The sequence below is a fragment of the Salmo trutta genome, chromosome 5 (assembly GCF_901001165.1).
Source record: "Salmo trutta chromosome 5, fSalTru1.1, whole genome shotgun sequence".
In the NCBI taxonomy this organism is placed as follows: Eukaryota; Metazoa; Chordata; class Actinopteri; order Salmoniformes; family Salmonidae; genus Salmo; species Salmo trutta.
The window spans coordinates 54,419,788-54,435,316 of NC_042961.1; the positions used below are offsets into that span (position 1 = coordinate 54,419,788).

The 15,529-nt window shown below is 46.1% G+C and overlaps 1 protein-coding gene across 4 annotated transcripts in view; it reads left to right on the forward strand.

Moving 5' to 3' along the window:
* LOC115194536 (zinc finger protein 219) overlaps nucleotides 1–15,529 on the forward strand; it is a 34,700-nt gene that overhangs the window by 12,275 nt on the left and 6,896 nt on the right. For 3 of the 4 annotated variants that reach the window (XM_029754289.1, XM_029754290.1, XM_029754288.1), the window contains 4 exons: nucleotides 9,117–9,180; nucleotides 9,559–11,073; nucleotides 11,210–12,041; nucleotides 12,461–12,607. In XM_029754289.1, the coding sequence (XP_029610149.1) occupies nucleotides 9,562–11,073; nucleotides 11,210–12,041; nucleotides 12,461–12,607 (2,491 nt within the window). In that variant the 5' untranslated portion in view covers nucleotides 9,117–9,180; nucleotides 9,559–9,561. The remainder of the gene's footprint in view (nucleotides 1–9,116; nucleotides 9,181–9,558; nucleotides 11,074–11,209; nucleotides 12,042–12,460; nucleotides 12,608–15,529) is intronic. The other variant, XM_029754291.1, reaches the window with a different exon arrangement.

The window sequence follows — 15,529 nt, forward strand, 5'->3', positions numbered from 1 at the left end:
ACGATTCGTAGGCTATACCATTACAACCGGTAAACTTGTTCTCGCCTCACCTCTCATGAGTACGAGCTTCACTGTAGCTATTGGCTACCTTTCACCTTCTTCGGACTACAGTTATTTCGCAAGAAAGTAGCAAGTGTGTTGCGTGCAACATTGTATCACATTCTGAAAACGCAAGTTGATATAAGATAGGGGATTCTTTTCTGTAGCCTGCCGTACGTGTGCTAGACAAAATGTGAGAAGGTCTGATTTAGTTTTAGGGTGATGGAGGGGGGAGATTGGCAGCGAAATTCAAGATGAAATCCATGATGGCACTTTTCTCGTCCCCCGATCCCTCGTCGCAACACTCATGTCTTATATCTCCTCCCTTTCAATCTTTTGTTACAGAAAATGTAGGAACAAAATGGATGAAGCATGGGGGAGAGATAGATAGGCTACATGACAAACGGAGAATAGACAACGACCGTGACTCCTCAACGGTTTTGAGATTTTAAACAATCGCGTTACTATGTTCACTTAGAGGATTTTAAGATCATATTTTACAAGCTTAATGTCTGGAGACCAGCTGCGAACGGGACGCGTTTTTTTTGTGGGGGGGGGGGGGGACATTACGTGTGTAGGCTGTGCACCCGCGCATTGTTTATTGATAGTTATTTATTTCATTATTGTGGCTTTTTAATTGAGATGGCCGCGAGAGAGAAGGCAGGGGGAAAGAACGACTGAAAATGGTTGCACGTTATTGACGCACATCATCATACAGGGCGAGGAGGAAATTCCTCTCCAGATAAGAGGCAGACGTGTCATCTGCGGTGCCCGGAGTAGCACAAGACACTCCGGTCGCAGCCGTTTCAAATCCCACAGCCACAGAAAAATGTCCCGTTTTCACCCTACCTACCATAGTTTTATTCCACACTGAAACTATTGTAATGTGATATAAGGTAGACTAACAGGCTACTGTAACTCATTCCCTTCCTGTCCTTTTTGACATTTTGAGCTTGTGGTTTTTGATTTCCCCCTCAATCAAACTATGTAGATGGATTTATAAACATGCTTCTGCATCCAAAAATGTATTTTATCATTTCACATTTCTATACTTTTTCAAGAAGTGTCAGTTTGAGGGAAAGAGTGTCATCTTTAGATGCTGTTATAAATCTAGATAGAATATTGGGGAATGGATTCATTGGGAAGGTGACTTGTTACCGTCTTGTAGCCGACATTAAAGAGATTCTGCAGAACGTTTGTATACATTTCAGCCAGTAGTTCTGAAAGTAACTCCCGAGCCAAAAGTGGTCCCTGAAAATTCCGTACTACGTTACATCCCAGATAGCACAGTGGATCTGGGCCGATTCCGGCTGAGAGTCGGGGCACTTAGCTGAGAGTCAGACTCTGCCGACGTCATGTGGCCCGAGTCTGGGTCGCCTTTGGCAGTATTACTTATGGGTAGGATGCCGGGATTGAGTTCGTGTCGATTCCGGTGTGAGTTATCTGGCCCAAATGTATTACCCGGGTTCTCCGGCTGACTGGGGCTACTCTCTGGCAGATGATTACACGGGCTGCTTTATATAATTAACATTTCATTATTTATTTTTCCATATTTTCTCATTGTTTCTATGATCAAAAAATACATTCAACAAAATTCTTTAAGAGTCCTGTGTAGTATTTTAGTATTTTGATACTTTGTACAAGTCAATTAATAAGCATTAAAAACTTTGTGGATGGAGCCTCCTGAGTGGCGCAGCAGTCTAAGACACTTGCGTTGCTACAGATGCTGGTTCGAGACCCGCGACAGGGAGACCCATGAGGCGACTAACAATTGGCCCAGAGTCGTCCAAGTTAGGGGAGGGTTTGGCCGGCCGGGATATCCTTGTCACATGCGCTATAGCGACTCCTGTGGTGAGCCAGGCGCATGCACACTGACACCTTCTCCAGGTGTATGGTGTTTCCTCTGACACAAAATAGTTTTTTTGTGGATGGGTATAATTTGTATGTATAAAATGTAAAATAGTAATATTTAAAATTACTAAATCGGTAATTTTGTATACATTTATTTATATTTGCATCGGGCTGCTTCTGGGGGGATTCTGGTAAGATGCCGGCAAAGTCGGCTGAATTCCGGTAGACGGAAATGGCCCGATGTACTTGGGCCGATTCTGGACAGTCTTTCATTTTGATTCCGGGCTGAGCCCGACACCCGATTCCGGCCCGATTCAATCAGTTCCAGCCCCCCGGAAGAGGGCCGATATGTGCAGATATGTGCACCATGTCATTGCTCTCTCGTTCTGCTGTGTGTGCTAGCAATCAGTCAAATGGCAAGGGGCTGAAGCTGATTGGCTAGAACTTGAATTGCGAAAGGTCTGGCCCATATGGATAAAAATGGAGGGACAGCTTCCAGAAAAACTGTCACTTTCAAACTAGGGATTTCCTGGCTAATTGAGAGAAGACAGTAATTCTGCTCATAGATTATGCATGTATGAACTACACATTTGACACATCCAGCCCAAAGCGAGAGGTTTAAAAGATACTTAGTAGTCGTCAAAGTTCCGGAGCATGTATTTAATGCAGTGCATCTCCTCAGAACAGCACTTTAGGGATGCAATATCTAGGTGCTCTCTCTTTCTCTCTCTCTCTCTATCTATCTCTAGGAGCATCCCAATCAAGTGACTGATTTAATTGGGTCATGAAGGGTCTGTGGGGTAGATAGATAGATAGATAGATAGATAGATAAACACCTGCTCAGCCTCCTTAGTGACATTTAAAACACTTACAAGCAATAATTATTAGCTCTTCACCAAGTTTAGAGTAGCATATTCCATCAACATTTTCAGCTCTCAAACCTTGTAAATGTTTTTGTAGCATACTAAGAAACCATAATGGTGCAAGTAGACCTCTTAGAGTTAGAATTTCATATGGTCTGAGATAACACATCCGAGAGAGAAAGTAACTAGTAATTACACTGTAATTAAGTTAATCTTACGTGTAGCCTCTATGCACCACATAACTGATGACTAAGTGTGGTGAGCGAAATATATGCTTGCGTACCAAATGGCACCCTATATGGTAATAGGGAATAGGGTACCCTTTGGGATCCAATCTATTAGTCAGTGTATGTTCACCGTTATAAGGGACATTAATTACAAGGGGCTCCCGAGTGGCACAGGCGTCTTAAGGCGCTGCATCTCAGTGCTAGAGGCGTCACTACAGACCCTGGTTTGATTCCAGGCTGTATCACAACCAGCCGTGATTGGGAGTCCCATAGGGCAGCACACAATTAGCCCAGAGTTGTCCTGGTTAGGGTTTGGCTGGGTTAGGCCGTCATTGTAAATAAGAATTTGTTCTTAACTGACTTGACTTGTTAAATAAAGGTTCAATAAATACAAAGAAACTTACTATAAGCTAGAGGCCAGCTTGCTGCTTGACCACCCAGTCTCCCAGACAGTGTCAATATTCATGATGTAATGGAATCTGTCTGGTCTAGCAGGCCAGTGGGGCTCAAACTACCAGTTGATTCAGCCCTTAAGACACACAAATTCATGTTACAGAAGATGTAACACTTGTAACAGATAAAAGTTACAAGGACACTTTTGAGGTTAGATTGGCCTAATTGCTATAGTTTTATGAAGCGTTATGTCTTGATAGAGATGTGATCTGCACATTTGAAGTCTTGAGTGAGAGACTCATCTATGGAATGTCTGCTAAGGAATCTGAGGTTTTTAATGCACACTAACATCTGCTTACAGCATTACACTTCCAGTTCATACTCAGTCTACATGTTACTTCTGCATAATCGTATGTCCCTTTGCATACTTCCCTTCATCTGGATGACAACTATAAAGAGGAAAATGAGAAGAGGCAAGAACAGGGTCATGTCCAGTAGACATAAATGTTGGCTTTTTTCTGTTGAAAAAACTTTTTCTACGTTGTGTCCTACTGATCACCACCCAGTGGAAGGGGAAAGACCGAGTGAGAAGAGAGGAGAAGGTGAAGAAGAGTAGAAGAGGAGGTGAGAGGAGGAGGTGAGAGGAGGAGGTGAGACGAGGTGGTGAGAGGAGGCCAAGGGGCAAGAATCATAAGACTGAGTCAGAGAAGTCAGATATCCCCCCATCACAAAGAAGAAGGAGGGAGGGTAACAAAAGAGTCCGACATAGATAGTTAGAGGGAGGGAGTAAAAAAGAGAGGGGGTTCAGGGAAAGGTGAAATACAGGAAATGAATCCCGTCTGTGGGGAAGTTTTTCCGCGTGACCACGGCGATAAAAAAACACATCAGGCTCTGAGTTACTGTACCACACAGAGAGAACACACATACACACACATACTTTCACTAACACATACACACTTAAACACATACGCCCTCAGACAGAGACTATTTCACACTAACACACACTTAAACACTGGATCGATCACACACACCCTTAAAAACATCGGCCCTCACTCACGTACTGACAGCACACACACACCAACTCTTCATTCTAAGACACGTAAGCTTTAATGACACACACACACTTACAAATGCAGGTACAAAAACTTACCCACTTAAGAGTACAGGCCTTCAAAAGTCTTCCATATGGGCCTTTATGCAATACAGCACATACACACACTCGATCACACACGCGCACCGACATACTTTGACTATAACCTGTACCTAAAGGCCATTAAGAAACTAGATGCAGAAGTCTCATACAACCCCTTTATCAAACATCTATCCATAGAAATCCTGATTCTCAGCTGCCTTCAGTAAACATGATGAGCCTCTAGACAATATTATAAATATATTAGAATCCACACCCTCATATGAAGAATCGTAACGGCCATGTACGAACTTGCCTGAGTGGTGTCCAGCTCACAACCACAAATACAGTACCAGTCAAAAGTTTGGACACACCTACTCATTCAAGGGTTCAAGAAAAACATTTGAATGAGTAGGTGTACTTTATACATAGTAACATTTGTACATTCTTTCAAATACACATACTGAGTTGTTAACACGCTGTACCTACACAGTCATAGAGATATGAGTGCATTACATCTTTGATACTTTCATACATGTACTGTATATGGCCCAAACACTTGTCAACCTGTACAATAAAATTAGTTCATTCACAGTGGTGATTTAAATATTTTACTGTATTGTGTGCGTGTGTATGATACTAGGGAAAACATGAGTATAATTTTAAGCTTTCACAAGTCTTTGTAAAATCAGTCAGTTAGTGTATGCTTTATTACGATTCCATTGGGATAATTTGCAATCCGATCAAGCACACATTCCTCATTCCTCAACAGAACAATTCAACAGACATTCATATGATAATGCCATCACATCAGACCATACGAACACACACACAGACACACCGTCCGCCATCTAGCTCCACACCACCACTATGAATAGCCACCTACAACAAAACCACAGTTCACTATCTACCTGTCTCTTTTTTCATATTTGAAAAGGACAAATCACATCACCATCAAATCACCATCTGATCTTTTAATTCAGTTATGGTTCATTATCTTTCTCTGTCTCTCTCATTCTCTTCTAACTCCCTCCTCTCTCTCTATCTCTCTCTTTCACTGTCTACCTCTTCCCTTCTTTCTCTCCTCGCCATTTTGGCAGGCCCCAATCTACCAGCTGATATCAGCATTCCCTGGCACCGTGCCAACTGGCTCCGCCGCAGGACAGAAAGACAGAGGGAGTGAGAGAATGAAAGAAAATGAGTGAATAATAGAAGGAGGAGGGAGCGAGAGAGAGAATGAGAGAGAAAGAGAGGGGGATGGGAGGAGAATGGAATCACAATGAGGGAGGGAAACAGAGAAAGAAAGAGACGGGGAAAGAAGGAACAACAATGGTGGATTAAGAAGGAGAGAGAGAAGAGAGGGAGCAGAGGGAAGAGAAGGGGGAGAAGGAAGAGAGAGAGTATGATTGATATGGTGTGATATCCCTGTTTGTTATGGCGGAGCTAAAATGTCAACTGGCTTTTTGTGGTCCTGGCCCGCTGACACACACACTCACAGTATATATGAACACACAGACGTACAAAGCGTACACAAACCTTCACACACAGATTGTTTAGCCATAATGATGATGACTTTGTATACGACCGTGTGTTTCAAGTGCTTCTTCTCTGATCTGTTACTAAAGTTGCGGGTGAAAACATGTCTGACAGATAATTGGAGTCTGTTCTTGTAAACATTCAAATGCAGTGCGTTGTGTGTTGTTTGTGTGGTTGTATGTGTTCAGATTTGTGTGTGTGGTTGGTTGTGATTCTGTAGGCTCAGATGTGTGTGTGTGTGTCTGTGTGAGTGTGTGTTCATTCCTGAATAATACCTGTGCGTCAATCTAAGTAACATAATAAAAATTAAAAAACAGCCAGTTTTTTGCATGGGCTGCATCTTAATGCACCGCATCCGTCTTTGTCGGCCTTCCACATCTCTGGTTGAAGGTGGACAAATGCTTATGCTTCTAGATCCGACAGTGCAGCAGTATCTAACAGGTAATATCTAACAAATTCCACAACAAAACCTAATACACACAATCTAGTAAAGGAATGGGATAAGAATATATAAGTATAAAATATATGGATGAGTAGTGACAGAGCGGCTAAGATGCAATAGATAGTATAGAATAGATAGTGAAGGATACAGTATACATTATATACATATGAGATGAGTAATGCGAGATATGTCAACATTCTTCAAGTAGCATTATTAAAGTGACTAGTGTTCCATGTATTAAAGTGGCCAATGATATCAAGTCTGTATGTAGGCAGTAGCCTCTCTGTGCTAGTGGTGGCTGTTTAACAGTCTGATGGCCTTGAGATAGAAGCTGTTTTTCAATCTCTCTGTCCCAGCTTTGATGCACCTGTACTGACCTCCCCTTCTGGATGGAAGCGGGGTGAACAGGAAGTGGCTCAGGTGGTTGTTGTCCTTGATTATCTTTTTTGCCTTCCTGTGACATCGGGTGCTGTAGGTGTCCTGGAGGGCAGGTAGTTTGCCCCCGGTGATGCGTTGTGCAGACCGCACCACCCTCTGGAGAGCCTTGCGGTTGTGGGCGGTGCAGTTGCCGTACCAGGCGGTGGTACAGCCCGATAGGATGCTCTCAATTGTGCACCTGTAAAAGTTAGTGAGTGTTTTCGGTGACAAGCCATATTTTTTCAGATTCCTGAGGTTGAAGAGGCACTGTTGCGCCTTCTTCACCACACTGTCTGTATGCATGACCATTTCAGTTTGTCGGTGATATGTAAACTAAGGAACTTAAAACTTTCCACCTTCTCCACTGCTGTCCCGTCGATGTGGATAGGGGGGTGCTCCCCTTGCTGTTTCCTGAAGTCCACGATCATCTCTTTTGTTTTGCTGACATTAAGTGAGAGGTTATTTTCCTGACACCACACTCCGAGGGCCCCCACCTCCTCCCTGTTGGCCGTCTCGTCGTTGTTGGTAATCAAGCCTACCACTGTTGTGTCATCTGAAAACTTGATGATTGAGTTGGAGGCGTGCATGGCCACGCAGTCGTGGGTGAACAGGGAGTGCAGGAGAGGGCTGAGAACGCACCCTTATGGGGCCCCAGTGTTGAGGTTCAGCGGGGTGGAGATGTTGTTTCCTACCCTCACCACCTGGGGACGGCCCATCAGAAAGTCCAGGACCCAGTTGCACAGGGCGGTGTCGAGTCCCAGGATCTCGAGCTTAATGATGAGTTTGGAGGGTACTATATTGTTGAATGCTGAGCTGTAGTCAATGAACAGCATTCTTACATAGGTATTCCTCTTGTCCAGATGGGATAGGGCAGTGTGCAGTGTGATGGTGATTGCATCGTCTGTGTACCTATTGGGGTGGTAAGCAAATTGAAGTGAGTCTAGGGTGACAGGTGGGGGGGAGGTGATATGGTCCTTGACTAGTCTCTCAAAGCACTTCATGATGACAGAGGTGAGTGCTATGGGGTGAAAGTCATTTAGTTCAGTTACCTTAGCTTTCTTGGGTACAGGAACAATGGTGGCCCTCTTGAAGCATGTGGGGACAGCAGACTGGGATAGGGATTGATTGAATATGCCCGTAAACACACCAGCCAGCTGGTCTGCGCATGCTCTGAGGACGTGGCTAGGGATGCCGTCTGGGCCAGCAGCCTTGCGAGGGTTAACACATTTAAATGTTTTACGATCACTCTATGGAAAGAGACTCTCACTAACACAATGGTGTTCTCTATACGACCCCCACAAGTGTCACGGGACTCGTCTGAATGTAACCGGTACCGGTAAAAAAAAATTGAATGGAAGTATGGATGTCGTTTTGCACCCACCCCCTGAAAAAAGAGGTTGATTATGTGTCCAAAAAGCTAAAATATTTCCTGAGCTTTATTTTATCTCCTAGATATAGGAAATACACTTCAAAACCTTATTCCTTAGGATTTATTTTTTGACTGTCTGTTTTGCCATTTATGCTATCAGTGCATTTCTATAGTAGTAAATGCCAAATTCAATATTTTATCAAATAATGTTTAAAATTAAAATAGATTTTTTAATACTTACAGGGGTCCTAAAATTCTAAATCAAACTGCTAAATGATCATTGGTATGACCATCCTAAAACCATTCCATATGTTAGTTAAGGTAGGCTTAGACTTTTAAAGGTTAAGCTGCTACTGTATGAGTACAGAGGAAGGGTGTGTGGGGAAGTCAAAACATCTCGCGCCCATCCTGTTTGGGACAGTCCGTGTCCTGTGGTGTGCTTAGCTCACACACACAACACACACGCTGTGAAATGAAAACACGCACACACACACACACACACACACACACACACACACACACACACACACACACACACACACACACACACACACACACACACACACACACACACACACAGACATCAAACATATGGTTAAGTTAACATCAAACAGGTGACCACCTGTTACACATTTAAGCACACACACACCTGTAGAAAAGAGAGACAGACAGACTGACGCATGTACGCACGCGCGCACGCACACACACACACATACCACATGGATGAACAATATGTTATTTTTCGGTGTAATGGAATATGCAGCAGGAGGATTTATAATGTTAAAATATGTGTGTTTTAACATATTTTTGAAACATATGTGATAACATATTGACTGTGTGTGTTTCTCAGAGCACTAAAGGAGGCTCCCTCTGCCAAGAATCTGAAGCATGGCATATCATCACACATACTACTGGTGAGTTCTGTACAGAACACCGGAAGAATTATCACTGAATCATCACTGTGAATTATTGTAAAGTTGGTTTATGTGTAAATCAATCCCAAAAAGGATGGCTTGCCAACTAGCGATTTAACACGAAAATAAAATGTCATTCATTCGCTCTCCATACTCCCCAGCAATGAAGCGGTATGAGAACAAAGTGTTCGTCATTGCCTTGCATCATGTAATTCAATATCCAGATATGGAGTATGTTAAGGACTGCCACTCTGATGTCAAATAATACAAATAAAGTCCTTACCTTGTTGATCTCTAATGACATCACCTGACTCTCTCTCTCTCTCTGTCTCTCTGTCTCTCTGTCTCTCTCTCTCTCTCTCTCTCTCTCTCTCTCAGAGAATGGATTCTCCTCCTGAGTGTGTGTTGGCTCTGTCCTATGAGCCGCCCCAGTCACCCCCTACACTACCATCTCTGGACCACAGTCCCCTGGCCTCCCTTCACTCTTGCTCCCAACTCTCCCCTTTACACAGCCTCCTGGACCTGCCTGTCCCCCTCAGTCCCACAGCCCTGTCCCACACCCCGACCTCCGACACCCCGGACACCACCCCCTACTCCCCCCTCTCCCCCTTCCCCCTCAATCACCACAATGAGGAAGAGGAGGATGAAGAGAGGCTGTCAGTCCCTCTGTCCCCCACCCCAGCCATTGCTCTCTTCCCGGGGGGTCTTCGGGAGGTGTGTAGCCCCTCTCTGGAGAGCTCTCCTCCGGCCACTCCGACATCGTCAGCCCCTCTCTCAGGGTTCGGGGCCCTGGAGCTGGCTCTGTCCTCCGGGCAGCAGGGTGCCACCTGTAGTGATGAGCTGGACCTCCAGCTCTTCCATAAGGACGGGGGGAGTCTGTCAGGATCAATTCCTGGGATGGTGGGTGTTTCTGGGGGTGTGGCCGGGCTCAAGTTCCCCTGCTTGGTGTGTGGGAAGAAGTTCCGCTTTCAGAGTATCCTGTCGCTCCACGCCCGCGCTCACAGTCTAGACAGGGACCGCCGCACCTCGGCTCTGTACCGGACCGGTACCGCGTCCGGTAGCATCATTGGGACGGGGTCCAAGCCACATCTCAAGACCCACCAGAACCACAAGGATGTCGGGCAGAACCACTACAGCCAGCTCCAGAGCCCCCCGCTGTCTGGATCTCTCACCCAGGGCCTTAGAGGGGAGGACAGGGACAGGGAAGCCCTAGAGGAGGCTCTGCAGATGGATCACCAGACCCTCCAGCAGTACCTGATGGACGACAGCACACAGCTGACCCCTCTGCTGACCGAGGAGGTGCCCCTCTCTGTCTCCCTCACCTCCCCCTACTCCTCCTGCGGCCTGGGTGGTGTGGGTCCCACCATCTTGGATAAAGCTACCGCCGTCACAGCGGCAGCGCCCGCGTTCCGCTGCCACGCCTGCAAAGGTAAATTCCGCACCGCCTCGGAGCTGTCTCGCCACGTCCGGATCCTCCACAACCCATACAAGTGCACCCTGTGTCCCTTCTCTGCCAGCCAGGAAGAGCGCCTGTCCGCACACCTCCAGGACTGCCACCCCTCCCTGTCCTCCCTGTCCCTCTCCCCACCTGTGGACCTCCCCACCCTGCCCCCCTACACCCCCAGACACCCCCCTATTGTAACCACCACTACCATCATCGCCACCCCCATTCCAGACGCCCCCCTGCCCACCCCCACTATCACCCCAACCACAGCCCCGGGCCCAGGGGCATCCCCTCTGCCTGCCTTCTGCTGTGAGACATGCGGCCAGCGCTTTACCCAGTCCTGGTTCCTGAAGGGCCACATGAGGAAGCACAAGGACTCTCTGGACCATAAGTGTCAGGTGTGCGGCCGTGGCTTCAAGGAGCCCTGGTTCCTCAAGAACCACATGAAGGTGTGTGACCTAGTGTGTGTGTGTGTGTGTGTGTGTGTGTGTGTGTGTGTGTGTGTGTGTGTGTGTGTCAGCATATTCTGTAATAGCAGGTGTCAAACTATTGAAGATGTGTTGTGACTTTTAAACTTTGTTACAGGTGCACCTCAACAAGCTGGGCCTGAAGGCCGGTCTGGTGGGGCAGGTGGCCCCTGGCGCCGGGGCTGAACAAGGAGGGCCCAAAGGCTCAGTCACCAACCAGGGCCTCAACGCTCTCTACTCCAGCCTCCTGCTGGCTCGTGGTGGGGGCGGAGGTGGTGGTGGAGGGGGGAGAGGCGGACGAGGAAGGGGCGACCGGGACGGCGCCGGAGTCTCTAGTAAATCTGCCATCTTAGGCTACCTGGGGTTGCCTAGCGACGGCGGCGCCAGCTGCATGGAACGACTCCAGGCAGTGGCTCAGGTTGCAGAGATGGGGAACGGTAACGGGGGAGGAGGAAGAGGAGGAGGAGGTAGAGAGACAACAGATGGAGGAGACCAGATAGCCATGTGGCAGTTTGTAGCTCGTAGCCTGGTAGCAGCTCAACAGGCCCAGCAGCAGCAGCAGCACCGAGCCCCATCCAGGAGCACCGTGGTTGGGGAATCTGAGCAGGTCAGGGCCTACCTTGGAGGTCTGGATCCCCGGGAGGAGCCGCCGTCCTCCGGAGCCCCATGGGAGTGCCCCGACTGTGGGAAGCTGTTCCGGAGCCTGCAGCAGGTGGTGGCGCACGCCCGCGTCCACGTCCAGCGGCCCCAGAAGAGCCACGGTCACCCTCCACGCCACGCCGGGGGAGGAGAGGAGGATGGAGGGGGGAGCCGGGGTGCGGAAGGACGAGGAGGAGGGAGAGGAAGTAGTACTGAAAGAAGACAGGAGTCCAAACTTCAAAGTGGATCTCAGCATCAGCATCAACAAGCAGTCGTCGGAGGGTTCCACTCAGTGATGTCACAGTTCCAAGGTACGTTGACATGACTTCACCCCAACAAAACGTCTCCAATATGTCTTCCTTTTGTTTTACATTTTCATTACAGAAAAACAGGACACAAATAAAAAGCTTGTAGAAAGAGTGGGTGAGTGTAGATGCTAGCAACTCAATTAGCTATCAATATCACTCGCTAAATTTCTTCCATTGTCAAATCTCTGATCCGTCTTTCTTATTCTCCCTCCCTTCCTCTCCCTCCCTTTTTCTCCCTCTCTCTCTCCCACTCTATCCTCCATTCTTCCCTCTCTCACTCTCTCTTTCCCCCTCCCTTCTTCTCTTGCTCTCCCCCTCTTTCTTTCTCTCGCTCTCTCTCTCTCTCTTTCTCTGTCCTGTCCTCTCACTCTCTCCCTTCCCCACCCTCCCCCCATCCTCTCCCTCCCTCTCTCTCTCTCCAGGAGAGAATGGTCTGTCTGGCTCTTCGTCAGGCTCTTCGGTGAGCTCTAGGGAACGTGTGCGAGGCACGGGGGTGAAAGACTGCCCCTATTGCAGTAAAGCTTTCCGCTCTTCCCATCACCTTAAAGTGCATCTGAGAGTTCACACAGGTGAGCCTGCCACTAGCCCCCCCCCCCCCACCAACTCACCTAACAATGGCTGGATCTCAAATCAACCCCTAGTCCCTAAACCCTACACTCTAGGGCCTAGGACGCTTATGCGTATCTATCCAACCTAGGGCCTAGGCACTCCTGTAGATCTGAGATGATTGGATAAGATATAGTATAAGCGTTACGGTAATAACTTCATCTCACTTTCTGATTGGCTGTGTGGAAATGTCGCCATATCGCTTCCACCTGTTCAATGAGATCTCAGTGGCTAGGAAGTAAGGGGCTAGACATCCATTTGGATTTCAGATAAATAATAACCAACAATACAATCTACTCTAGCACACTAAACTTCAACTAACTTTAACTAACCCTAACCCTATATTGGGGACTTAACATCTAATTAACAGCATTACAACATTCATTAAATTCCTACTATTAAAGTTGCTGATTCTTAGACACAATCCTCTGCTCTGTCTGTTCATATTCATTTGGTAAATAATTATACTTCAGTAAATTGCCACTAGCAGTATTGACTTTCAACACTTCCGTTTGAGTCTGATGGGGTATTACATGGAACGTCCTCCTTGTCACTCTAGTAGGGACTCCTGAGTGGCGCAGCGGTTTAAGGCACTGCATCTCAGTGTAAGAGGTGTCACTGCAGTCCATGGGTTGAATCCAGGCTGCATCACATCTGGCCATGATCGGAAGTCCGATAGGGCGGCGCACAATTGGCCCAGCGTCGCTGGGGTAGGCCGTCATTGTAAATAAGAATTTGTTCATAACTGACTTGCCTAGTTAAGTACAATTGAAGCCAGTCAGGGTTCTAGATTGTGATGGAGTTCTGCCATCTGTTGTTTGAAATGTGTTACAACAAGCTAATTTAATACTTTAATAACCATATAGTTTCCTCTCATGTACTCTATTGGCTCTATTTTAATGAACCTAATGCAATGGTCAATCGAAGCGCTGGGCGGTAGCGCTATAGGTTTGGGGGTGTGTAAGAAATATTTTTTCTATTTTCACAAGCACAATTAACGGCGCAGATGCTGGTGTTGCCGCGAAAGGGTTGGGTTTTTCATGAGAAAACAAGTTGTGGGTGTGTCGAGGCCTTGCCAATCAGAAAGTGCTCCATGGCTGAATATGTGGTTGCTTCATGTTGTGTATTTACAGTCTTTTACATATTGACTTGGAATCAACTCTAATTCCAATGTTAGTCCATTATAGTTAGTTAAAAAGCTTACAGACAAAATTGCAAAATGTAGACCTATCCCGTCTTTGCTAAATATGTTATTTTGAATCTGTTTGCAGTCCACATTGTTCTAAGTATTTGCATGGCTTCAATGTGGATATATATATATATTCAATATATAATTTGATTTACACAACATGCCTACCACTTTGAAGATGTCAAATATTTTTTATTGTGAAACAAACAAGAAATAATACAAAAAAACTAAAAACTTGAGCGTGCATAACTGTTCACCCCCCCAAAGTCAAAACTTTGTAGAGCCACCTTTTGCAGCAATTACAGCTGCAAGTCTCTTGGGGTAAGTCTCTATAAACCTGGCACATCTAGCCACTGGTATTTCTGCCCATACTTCAAGGCAAAACTGCTCCAGCTCCTTCAAGTTGGATGGGTTTTGCTGGTGTACAGCAATCTTTAAGTCATACCATAGAATCTCAGTTGGATTTTTTAAAATTTATTCTTTCTTTATTTAACTAGGCAAGTAAGTTAAGAACAAATTCTTAGTTTCAATGACGGTCTAGGAACAGTGGGTTAACTGCCTTGTTCAGGGGCAGAACGACAGATTTTTACCTTGTCAGCTCGAGGATTCAATCTTGCAACCTTTCGGTTTATTAGTCCAACACTAACCACTAGGCTACTTGCCACCCAAAAGCCCAGATTGAGGTCTGGGCTTTGACTAGGCCATTCCAAGACATTTAAATGTTTCCCCTTAAACCACTCGAGTGTTGCTTTAGTAGTATGCTTCAGGTCATTGTCATGCTGGAAGGTGAACCTCCGTCCCAGTCTCAAATCTCTGGAAGACTGAAACAGGTTTCCCTCAAGAATTTCCCTGTATTTAGCGTCATCCATCGTTTCTTCAATTCTGACCAGTTTCCTAGTCCCTGTCAATGAAAACCATCCCCACAGCATGATGCTGCCACCACCATGCTTCACTGTGGGGAGGGTATTTTCGGGGTGATGAGAGGTGTTGGGTTTGCGCCAGACATTGCGTTTTCCTTGATTGACAAAAATTCTCAATTTTATTCTCATCTGACCAGAGTACCTCTTCCATATGTTTGGGAGTCTCCCACATGCCTTTTGGCGAACACCAAACATATTTGCTTATTTTTGTCTTTAAGCGATGGCTTTTTTCTGTCCACTTTTCCATAAAGTCCCGCTCTGTGGAGTGTTCCAAGGGGATGAAGGTAAGCTAGTGTTTAGAGTGTTGGGCCTGTAACTGAAAGGTTGCTAGATCAAATCCCTGAGCTGACAAGTAAAAAATCTGCCGTTCTGCCCCTGAACAAGGCAGTTATCCCACTGTTCCTAGGCAGTCATTGTAAGTAAGATTTTGTTCTTATTAACTGACTTGCCTAGTTAAGTAAAGTTAAATGATAAATAAATGTTTTTCCAAGTCAAAAGCTGGATAGGCTGCTTTTCCGCTGTCGAAATTCATGTCATAACCAACAGCTTTTGGTTGGGCTTAAAATATCTCTACCAACCCTGCCTGAAATTAGCACTTTGGATCATGTGTTTAAGGACACGCCTAAAATATTTCCTCTCATCTGAGAGCAAGAGTGCTGACATAAGACAGGTAAATTGTCAAAGCTGGCGTTAGGGCTGGAAAATGCCAGTGCATCAGTTTTTACATGACGAAATTGCAAACTAACATACATTTGACACTACTGTCACCTTAACGG